General features: G+C 35.1%; 1 protein-coding gene across 2 annotated transcripts in view; it reads right to left on the minus strand.

The window, feature by feature from the left end:
- LOC138315434 (retinoblastoma-like protein 1) overlaps positions 1-8,787 on the minus strand; it is a 34,213-nt gene extending 25,426 nt beyond the window's left edge. For both annotated transcript variants that reach the window (XM_069256459.1, XM_069256458.1), the window contains exons 1-7: positions 8,574-8,787; positions 8,237-8,373; positions 5,553-5,753; positions 4,226-4,290; positions 2,350-2,475; positions 1,824-1,984; positions 1,332-1,396 (exon numbers count right to left, since the gene is read on the minus strand). In XM_069256459.1, the coding sequence (XP_069112560.1) occupies positions 1,332-1,396; positions 1,824-1,984; positions 2,350-2,475; positions 4,226-4,290; positions 5,553-5,753; positions 8,237-8,373; positions 8,574-8,711 (893 nt within the window). In that variant the 5' untranslated portion in view covers positions 8,712-8,787. The remainder of the gene's footprint in view (positions 1-1,331; positions 1,397-1,823; positions 1,985-2,349; positions 2,476-4,225; positions 4,291-5,552; positions 5,754-8,236; positions 8,374-8,573) is intronic.
- Positions 8,788-11,970: the final 3,183 nt, after the last annotated feature.

An 11,970-nucleotide genomic window follows, 5' to 3' on the forward strand; every position in this document is an offset into this window, starting at 1 on the left:
TGAAGTATAAAGCTTGAATGCAATTTTAAATTTCAGTACACGCATATTTATTATCTAATATATACAAAAGTAAGACATGGTGAAAATTGAGATTGGTAAAACAAATGATTATATTTTTTTACACAAACATCATGGAAAGACTTATTTGTTATGAGTGAAAGAACAATAGCCCAATGCTACTGTGGCTGTCTTTATAAACAATAGACAGCAGCAATGAACCTGTGTTAAAGATCTTAAACCAACTACTTACAACAACTAAGGAGCCTTGTTTACACCCACAAAAGAAACAGCACATCAATCATCAACAAATTCAAAAACAATACAAATGGAACCAAAAATCTACTCCAATAAGCTTTCCTCATACTGATAATAATTACACAAAAACACACGTCAAAACTAACAATCAACTTCACGTCAAAACTAACAATCAACTTCTACAACATAAAAACTTGTCTTCTACGTGATGAGGATACACATGTTGTACCAGTATATGTCATCAATCGGCTGAATTTTGGTTGGAAAGTCGGCAATATTGTATCATATAGCTTGTAAATGTACCATATTAATTATCTTTTACTGCCATTATTGTAAAAATAGATGATTTCATGGAATCCAAATATACTGAAGCCGCGTATCGTGATATTTATTCCACACAATGCTTACCCCGTCTATATCTCATATGTGTCCACTATATAGCAGTGCTCACCTGTGCAGTATGGATGAGGTGAATGAAGTAAGACGATACATAACTTTGATAAGTTTGTCTGGGTTGTGTTAACTCAATCTCTTATTACACATAAGATCATGAATTAATATGGCACACTTACATGGGAGGTGATACAAAATGGCTGACTGTTCATCTGATGTACAGCTGATATCAATCATTCATAAGGTAGATTGGTACCCTTGATACAGTTAAACCCTAATCCTTTCCTCTTAACTTGGCAGGGAATGCGTAAATGGTGACCGTAAATGGTGACCATTCAATAGTAATACAGCATTAAGATAAGTTTTAATATACAAAATTTGTCAAAAAGTAACCCTTCTAAGCTCATCTTGACAGACTAATATAATGCAGTCTTCTTTTCGAATTCAGGATTACAGACTATCTTATCTGACATTGGAACACACATTTTAGTTTTCACATTTTAGTAAATACTATTTGTAAATTTGTCAACAGTGTATAAAACATTAAACCAGTTTAATATTAGCTAAACCATACAAAAAATCCAATTGTTACTCACTACATTAAACAAACAATATATATATATACAAACAGAAACCAATGTAAAGGTTTGTCAAGTAAAAAGAAATTTATACTTATATATTACCTGTTGGCTTCAAAGTTTCCAATTTCCAATATTGCTGATAATGTTTCTGGTTTTCCCTTTAATACCTGAAATTGGGAGTTTTTATGTTCACAATGATTATAAAGTGAAAAGATCTATGGCCTTTTCTTTAAATTTCTAGGTTTATTCACAGATATTAACCATTGCACAAGAAAATTTACTTGTAACCATGAAATTTGATATAAAAAGTCAATGTTACTTAAAAATACATGCCTTCAAAGATTGAAAAGTTCAAAGCAATATTATCAGAATGGGATCAGGAAGGGAGACAACATTAAGGAAGGGAGACAACATTAAAGCGACCACACTACACCAAACTTCTTTTATTTCTTGGCCCAAGCTCATAGTCATAGTTTATGTTGAGCATTTGCCTAATGCTGGTCATAATATCATGATGTTTTTTCTTCCATTATCCTGGCTCTTTTTTTTTTTTTTTTAAATCTATGAAATGACATATTACATTAACATGCTCACCCTCTTATCGAATAGTTTACGGATGTGTGGTTTCCACCAGTGTTCCTTTATAACCTTAGCTTCCAGTTCCAAGCCCTCATGTTTCTCACACAGAAGTCTGATGATACAGGGCGGTTCTGTGGGAGGTTTCCAATCTTTGGAATGGTAGCTCTCTGGTAAACCTTAACACAATACATTATTTTCATAGTTACACAGATCTATACATATCCTAATTTAGAAATATTCATTTTCATTGATAGGATTTTTATTACAGTTATATATTGATTTACTCCTCTACCACAAATCTTCCATCAAATTGTAACAGCGTTTTCCCAAAAGTTGTATTATATAGTAGGTAAAGCCAATGTAAATGTTTTCTAAAATCATCTTATAAATCGTGTCTTAAAATTGAGTTCAAATTTCACACTATTTATTACAACACATATAGGTCAGTTAATTCTCAATCAAGGAAAATAGGAAACACGTCATCAAATTCTGTATTTCATTAATATCTAAACCAAAGCAAACATCTATTTTTAGCACGCACCAGCAAATTCTGGATTCAGTAGGTCTTTTCTGCCTCCAAGAAGAGCATTAGCATAGAACCAGTCTATACAGGCCAGCAGCAGATGGTAGGAGTTGACCAGATCATCACTTATAGCAGGGAAGTTTCCTGGTTAAAGAAATCAATTACAAGAGTTTATCATAGCACAAACCCTTAATAAGTCCAAGAACAATAAAATGTCAATACCTTGGTGACAGAAATGGAGTGTCTATGATAACCAAAAACATACAGTTACAACTCTTGACAGGAATAGACTTTTATGACCTTTCACCTTGCTAGTACATGTACCGTAAAAACTTGTGTAATTTGCGCACTTTTTCTGTACATAAATAAAATTTGAAGTTGGGGGTGCGCAAATTACATTGATAGAGTAGTTTTAAAAAATTTACGGGGAAAAAATCTGTCCATTCTGAGGGGCTGGCGATCTATGAATGTTGAGGTACTGCTCTGTGTATAGTAGCCATTTTATATAATAAAAGGTATTAATGATTGTAAAAACAATGCCTCACCTATTATAGTGGATTATCTATGGCTAATTAAAGTGTTAAGTTATGACCACGATGTCTTGTTTACATTTGCCCCGAGAATTTCAATGGCGATTGACTGAGAGCATGGCTTCTACTGACAGCAAGAGATGTATACCCTGTACACCTCGTAGTGTAATGGGACAGCCACAATCAGTGACTTTGGCCGGGTCAATGTAGTTTACCTGTATTATTTTAGGGGAGAGAGGCTATAGAGAGAGTCTGTAGAGAGTGTGTGTGTGTATACACAAACATGTTTACCCCGGCTGCAGGCCGTGCACAAAAAGTCAAAACACACGTGGGATTTATAAGATGCCTAAACTGACCTATATTTAGGACTTTTTAAAAAAAAAAAAAAAAAAACTTTCAATAAGTGGTTTGCAATTTTATTACTGCAGAATTAACAAGCTACAAGGTTAGTGACATATTCAATCGTATTGATAAATATAATTAGCCATCAGCTTGGATCTGGTACCGTACAGGTAGTGAGTTTACTCACAATGTGATTGTTGCAAGCTAACGTATCCGCTAGCCAATTGCTGTTGATTGTTAATGATCTCAAACACACTAATTACTTATTGTGTCAATTTTAAACAAATAGATTCTAATCTTTTTGAATATTCCTGATTACTATTCATGTGTACTATTCAAAACATTGACATGTGCATGGAGTACAGCGAACCGGACCGCCGATGTTTTGGACATCTGCAAGATATTTTAGTTTCAGGTTACGGTGGCCAATAAAAGAAAACAAACACAATGTGGTTTTAATATGTTATTTCTTCTTAATACAACACTTCTTTGTGCAAGTTTTCAAGCATTTCTGGGGAATATTTTGCATTGAAATTGTCACCTTCATACATCGATTTTGGGACTCCCTGGACATCGTTTCCCCCCAAAATATTTTGATGCGCAAAATATACTGATAGTAGATTTTTTTTCCAGCATTTTCAGCCCTAAAAAGTACCTGCGCAAATTACACTGGTGCGCAAATTATACAAGTTTTTACGTTATACAAATCAAATTCAGGTACTTTATTGTAAGAAATGCACCCAACATAATTAAACTGTAGACAAGACAGTCAAAAGTTTTATTTTCAAGTTTGGAAGAACCATGTCTGTCAATATCATTCCTATTCCATACCATTTTCCACCTGTAAATACTATCATACAATTCAAAATTTTTATGCTACAATATATCGACAATCTTAAATTTTCAAAATAGTTTATTCACTTAATAAAGTTATCATAAGTCTTCCATGACTTTATTTGCATGATTAATACAGATAAATCAGGGACTTTATCAGGAACATTATGGGTCTAAACACTACTTACCTTTGACTTGCACAAACATCGTCCAACAGAAGTTGAACACATCGGTTGAGGAACAAGGCAGCCTCCTGCATCAACAAAACAGACATTTTAAGACACCATGACAGATCTTGTTAATTTAAAGACATTTACATAATTATGTTGCAACAAGTGTTATATTGCAACAAGAAGGGTTTTTAATTTTCCATAATATAACATTTTGTATTTCAGATTAGCATTTACCTGAAAATAGTAAATTTTGAAAATAGTGTTTTAAATTTTAAAATGCCCACTTGACTCTTGATTTACCACGGACTTTAAAACCAGCCTAAAAGGTAGAAATCAATAAATGTACAATTGTACCCACAACAAACTATTTGACGTAGTATAAAGCTTAGGGCTGAAACGATTAGTCGAATAATCAGAGGCGATTAGATTAATGAAGCTAATTGCTGATAATCGATTAAAGATTTTATTAATCGTTAATCGTAACATGCATAGCCAGTGCATTGTAAGCTGACTAAACACGTTGACAGATCATGGATTTCTGAGTAAGCCATTCCGACTGGAGTTTCATCTCTTTATGTACATGTTTTGAACTCAACAAAGCATATATGATGTGAGAAATACTTGTTAAATTACGTCTCTGTGGAAGTTAAAGTCATTAATCAATGAAAAAGTGGATGTCATGAGAAAGCTTGCAACACGCTGTTAGCCAATTTTCACTAGCGATCGACTCCATGTTGTTACGTCACGGAGGCCTAATCGCCGCCGGGATGCTCGGGAGCGGAAGGAGCAGTAATCTTGAGCATTTAAATTTTACTATTGCATGTGTTTATCATATAAAAAGAATGTTTTTGTTCATATTCTAATTGAATATAAGAGTTGTTGATTTATTTATTTTTTTGATCACGGAAATAAAAAAGTTCATTGACGAAAATTTGGTCATGTCGCTCCGTGGCGATCCAGATTTGGTTGATTAGTCGTACGTGTGAAGGTCACGTCAAAACAGCGGGTTAGCAGACATGATTTAATCGATGTTACGGAAGACAATACAGGAACGGAATTCAGAGCTTATTTGGGACAAAATACGTTTGTTTTGTCAATAAATCTATTCTTATTTGTTGGTAGGCTTATATTATATAAGGCATGTCCTCTGTCATATTATACGGTAGGTATTATTATTAGTTGATAACAAAACATGGCGGACGTTTTCAGTAGTCAGTAGTGAAACAATATAGTTGCCTTCAATTCAAACGATTAATCGATTAGTAATCGATTACATGTGACCGAATAATCGAATACAAAAATTACTAATCGTTTCAGCCCTAATAAAGCTATGTTTACACACCTCTGCTTCCTACTCCTGTTCTGTTTTGGAGGTTCATCTAAGGGATTCCTGAAGATATCCAGGAAAATAGGTTCAAATTTCTTGAAGATCACTGTAGAAACAGCAAAGTTTCTTTCCAATCTGTTTACTTTGTCTCTGAATTCTTGAGGAAGGTTTGCCATGTCGGCCCACTTCTTCATTTTGTTGAAAAACTGGATTAAACTGAAATGACAAGATCATGCACAAATACATAAATTTACATAAAATATGAAGTATATATGTTATTTATATTGTCACTGAAAATTGAAGTGATTGCACAGAAAAATAACACAAATAATTATCATTTGATGTGTTATTTTGATGTTCATAATCAGGTTCCACAACTTTAAATAATATTCATTTGGAACAAGGACTATGTACATGTATACAACATACTACACAGGGTTTGTGTTTACAGCGTTACTATATATCCTTTATAAGCATAGAAAATCAAAAGATCCCCATTTTTTTTTTATCTGTATTGTATCTCATATTACATGATCCAGTGCTAGTCATGTGAATCACAACAAAGGAAATAAGACATAATGCATGTTTACTGTAATTGATAATTAATGTGCCACAAATACAGATAAAGTTAAACATGGCTGACTTTTAAATTCAAGTTTTTTGTCCACAACTGAAATGTTGGTTCCCTAATAAGTGCCCCCTTTGTTACAATTTTTAAGAGCACTGGGCGCTGATGATGGTGATTACAGTACTTGTAGATGTGCTAGCACTGACAAAAGCTTCGGTCATCAGGAAATAACAAATTTAGAATAATCTTAAATAGTGCTAGAACGGGTAACCAATTAACCGTTGCATGTTTCAGTTTCAGCTTGTATTCGGTTAGCATTTTAGCTATCTGATAACCGCCATATACATGTATGGTAAAAATACTCCTCATAGTAATGCAATTCCTATATTAACGATCGTCTTCACCTATAGTATAAAGTATATATGCTTTCAGAAGCGCAATTTTGTAATGAAATTAAAAGTGTTACGACACCAGTGTTGTTATCGGAAACTGGGTCGTCACTAAAACGTTTATAGGTGTCACTTGGCTTCTATGCAAAAGTTCCACTGAGTGAGTGTTATGTGCACAAGTGCGGTGTGCAAAAGAAACCATGTGCAGGAAGTAGGCCTACTTTGACATTGTAAGTGCTTACACCGATTTCCATTCACTGTCATGGTTTTGTTAAAAACAATCAAAATAAATCTAATTCAAAGTAATAATTCTTTGTGTTAAATGAGCGTTTTCTGAAAGATATGAACAATTGTGATGGAATCCAGACAAAGTATGACAAACTCATGGCATCGATGTACGACAGTAACGTTACTTAAACAGATACAAAATTATACGGTTATCCGGTTGGCATTTTTACTAACAGTTCCAGCACTAATTTTAATAGCAATGCAAGTTTTGACTAAATTCAGCGCTTTTGGCAACAGGAAATTGTTACCAGAAGCATTAACCTAAACAAGAGCGCAACATTACCAGCTGATCATGAAGCACACGTTTGCAAGAGCTTGACATTTTAAACACACCACAGTCTCGCAATAAATTGATTTGTCTATCTAGAGTGGGGATATGTAATTTCGCACACTTTTTGCATTGATTTTAATGAATTTAAAATATTTTCATTCAGAATCAAAAAGACTTGACTAAGTTATATCGGCAGATGTAAAAGTGTTTATGTATCTGGATATGTGCAGACGTATCTCAGCGCACGGGAGCTGTTATTAACTTGAGATTAAACCTGTAGTTGAACGAGTTTGGGGAACACAATATCACACACCTCTCAAATTTTCTTGTTTTTAAAGAAAATAATTATCTTCAACATCATAAACAAAGATTAAGTATAGTTCCAATCTTGAAATGACATCACAACCAAATTATATTAGAAATGAAAAAGTGACATCTCGCCACCATTTTCGTTACAAAAAAGACCGCTCCCCAATGTATAAAATGTAAACGAGGTCAAGAAAGTCATAGGGTGTTCACAGAAAATATCTGTTTTTCTCTTATACTTGATGGATTTTCATATGGTTTTCATTATATTCTAAAAAGGGATACTTTTTCTACATATTTGTGTGTGAGTCAGTTATTTATCACCCAGAATTATTCTATATCAAGTGGGTTTTTTCTAGAATTTTTTTGACCGAGATGGGGCATATTTTTCGAATTTCGTTTTTTCAAAACAAACTTATCCTGAAAAGTTTAGCTAAATATAACAGTGAGAGGCCTCCCTTAGTCACAACATAAACAACAGAGAAAATCTTTCGCACATTAAAAACATATAAAGGAAAATCGCGAAAAATCGTCAGGTGTGGCAGTGCGAAATTACGTACCCTCACTCTACATTTGACTGATAAGGAAGGAAATGGGTACTAGCTAAAAATTGCTGTAACTCCTGTACAGTTATAGGCTATTAATAGTATACATAATGATATTAATGTAATTGTGCTGCAACAATCAATTCCCGTTTCATTTTTCAATGTGTCATCAATCTAATTTCATAGCTTTGAGAAGTATGACAATACTCAGGTGTCTATAAATAACACCTAAGCACCGATGAAATAATGCTGCATGAAATGTACATTTCCATCAACAGATAGTTATTTCGCGTTACCCTCAGTAGCTAACCCTCAGTCGATCGTAGTATTACCTGAATCTTCCAGCGGAGCGGAGCAGTCTGGTTAGGGACACACAGTTGCCCTCTATCGTTCCCTTCCCCACAGTAGGTACGACGCTTCGCCTGCAGGCCTCGTACAGGGCACATGCCAGCCAGTGTAACTGGTCGCCCTGCAAGTACACAATGAACTTGCCGGTACTGCGATAGTGTTAACGCACAAATCAAAACACCACATCAATAATGCATATTAAGAAAAACATTCTTACGGTACGTTTGCACAAAGAAATCTATATAAAAGCTGATAAATTTGTCACAAATTATCGCCTAATGCGAGCATTTACAACCAGCATTTTGGATGGAGGAAACTTACTTCTAACGTGTAGTTTTCACGTATTTTTCTGTAGTTATTCCATGATTCTTCACGTGGATGTTTATCCATGTTCAAATCTAAACATATTTCTTCAAATCGCCGCTCCACGGCTTCTTCTCCGTCCTCCGACAAGCCCATCTTCACAACTTTTTACTACAGATTGACCCCTTCCGGTTCAGGGGAAGAATCAACAATGGCCGTCGATTTCTAAACACACAAGTGGCGGGAAATTTAGGACAAGTCAGAAAACGTAGAAATATTTATCCCTACGCCTAAAAAGTAGTGCAAGGTATATATATAAAATTCTTTATATAAAAAGGATATGCATTCAATTTTCATATATATATTTCATTTACGCTGTATAGTTATTTAAATTGTTCGATATGCAATCTTTTGATGACGAAAAAAATGTTAGCAAATTTGTCGCTAATTTTAGAGAATGTGCCGCGCATGAAGACAGACTTGCTCAAGTTCTGAACAGAGTGCAGAAAGTAGGAAACAAATGTTTCTGCATGTATGTTATAATATGGAGGAAAATAATAATCAAAACAAATGGTAGCACCCTGTCCCAAAATATTAAGTAGTAAAAATCCACCAAAATATTCTGGATTTAAAAAAAAAAATTTGATCTAAAATCAACACCAGCTATTTTCAAGGACGTACCCTAAATAAATCCTTGCTATTCTAGAATGACCAAAAAATTTTCATTGTCGTAACTTGTTAGTCTGTACTTTGCATCCTATGTTACTGTGGGGTGTAAACTAGCTAAACCCAACACAGGTATATACTAGGCTAAATCTCTGATAAATAATGTGTCAAATTATATATACGTTGAGGATGTATCGTTGGCACTTTAATTAGTATTAGAGCATTAATTAACTATTACAACACATTAATTAATCGGGTCTTTCAGCGACATATAGATCTATATGGCTTCATTAAATCAGCCAACACGAAATATCATGCAGTTATGTACAGTAAACCAGCATCCCAAGAGTAATAATATTACCTACAGTTGTATATCACAGTACGTGTCACAGCAAAACTGAAAACAACAGAAGACATGGGTAATATGATCGATGATAGCGGTAGCTATGTGACTTCGAAGTGGGGACGGTCGCTCTCTCGGCTGCTGTACATTCTTTTATTTTAACTATAACGACAGTGAGAGCAACACCTGCATATATCGCTGATGATTTTTTATATACAAAAGTTTCTAGTTTAATTTCTTCGTTTTACCCTAAAAATCTACCACAAAATTTATGCAATGATCAGAAGTAAATATGTTAAATCGATTTAGTGTTTGTATTCGCATTTGACCCACTATGGCCTTAAAATATTTTCTTAAACCGTCACGTCGTGTTAGGTTTTGAACAACCTCCTTTCCTTATGGCAGCCTACCGTGATTTTCATCAAGGACCCGTCTCACTTGTAGCAAGTTGTCATATATATATGTAAAATGTGTTAAAATATACCATTGGCTGTTAAATTATTTATACAAAATGTTCATATTTATAAAGGCTTTGTAACTTCACGAATTTCCAACGAAAAGAAGTTGATAATAAATCGAAATGAATATAAAACACACGGCAAAACTGTCAAGGTCATTGGCTCAATTTCTTCGTGGATTTCCACCAATCACCACAGTGGTGTAGAAGGTCCTCAATATTTTGTAACCCCCCCCCCCCCCCCCCCCCGGCCAGACCTACAGGAGATACTTCATAAAACTTGTACACATCTATAGACAGTGGCGTCGCTAACAGGAAATTAATTAATACGTTTACAAATTGGCGTGCGAGCTCCGAAGTCTCGAGGTTTGTGACAGTTGGGGGCCCGGGAGATTTAGAATGGCTGAGATGAGTTTTACCTGGTTTTACGATACACGCGCGAGATTTTGTTGTTTAAGGGGCCCGGGAGTCTCCCCCCCCCCCTGGAAAAAAATACGATTGAGAATGGCCGAGATGAGTTTAATAACAATATATCAAATTGATGATCTTAAAGCGTTCTTAACACGGTCATTTTTCGATTTAAGGTTATCTGCATTTAGAAATGATAATTGTGAATGTCGTCATACCATTATGCAACCTTGCTCGGTCTGAACATGCCGGATTCACACCTTCGGCACATTGTTTTGTAACTCAAAAATAATAATTAAGTAATTGTCTTGCTTAGACATATAAAAAAAATCTTTTAAGATACTTTTTTTTTGGAATAGTATATTCTCTTGATGAACATTTTTAGTCTAGTTCGTGTGAATTGAATTTTCATTATGAAAGGTTTGTACATTACGTACTTAACGTTTTAGGAAAAGCGCCGCGCAGCTCAAAATTTTCTAAAATGAATGGGGACAATCCCCCCTCCTCGCTTCCTACGCCCCTGGCACATACTCTAAGAACATTAAAATGCAATCTACACAATCACTTTCCATGTCTGAAATTCCTTTCCCCCCAAATGTTTTGGATAATAAATTATTTAGATTGATGATAAATTGTTCCATCTGAAGAACTGGCATGACTATAGAAAAGAATGTATTTACTCTAGTAATATACAGTGCTATTCCTTGTGAAACTGGGCAGAGAAATAGCAAAATTGTTAAAGATGCTCCACCGCTGACAAATCGTATTTTTCTCAAGAATATAAACAATAGCCGGTTACTTACATTACACCATTACCACCATTGAAATGTTTGAGCTTCTAATTCTATTTCAAGATAAAAAATCTTATCAGGAATTTTAATATTAACCTCTAAATCCACTATTGGGCCCCCACCCCTCCTGCCCCCTGGGGGTCAGAGCCAAAATTTATACAAGTTCTGTTCCCCTTCCACAAAGGATGTTTCTGGCCAAATTTGGTTACAATCCATGCAGAACTCTATGAGAAGTAGCGATTTAAAGGATTTACCTCTATTTCCCCTATTGGGCCCCACCTCATCCTACCCCCAGGGGATCAGAGCCAAAAACGTATACAAGTTCTGTTCCTCTTCCCCCAAGGATGTTTGTGGCCAAATTTGGTTACAATCCATGCAGAACTCTAGGACAAGTAGCGATTGATAGAATTTACCTCTATTTCCCCTATTGGGCCCCGCCCCTCCTGCCCCCTGAGGGTCAGAGCCAAAATTTATACAAGTTCTGTTCTCCTACCCCCAAGGATGTTTGTGGCCAAATTTAGTTACAATCCATACAAAACTCTAGGACAATTAAGTAGCAATTTATAGAATTTTACCTATAATTCCCCTATTGGGCCCCGCCCCTCCTGCCCCGGGGACCAGAGCCAAAATTTATACAAACTCAGTTCTTATTCTCCCAAGGATATTTCTGGCCAAATTTGGTTACATTCCATGCAGAACTCTATGACTAGTAGCGAATTGAAGGATTTACCTCTATTTCCCCTATTGGGC

This window comes from Argopecten irradians, chromosome 2 (genome assembly GCF_041381155.1).
Source record: "Argopecten irradians isolate NY chromosome 2, Ai_NY, whole genome shotgun sequence".
NCBI classification, from domain to species: domain Eukaryota; kingdom Metazoa; phylum Mollusca; class Bivalvia; order Pectinida; family Pectinidae; genus Argopecten; species Argopecten irradians.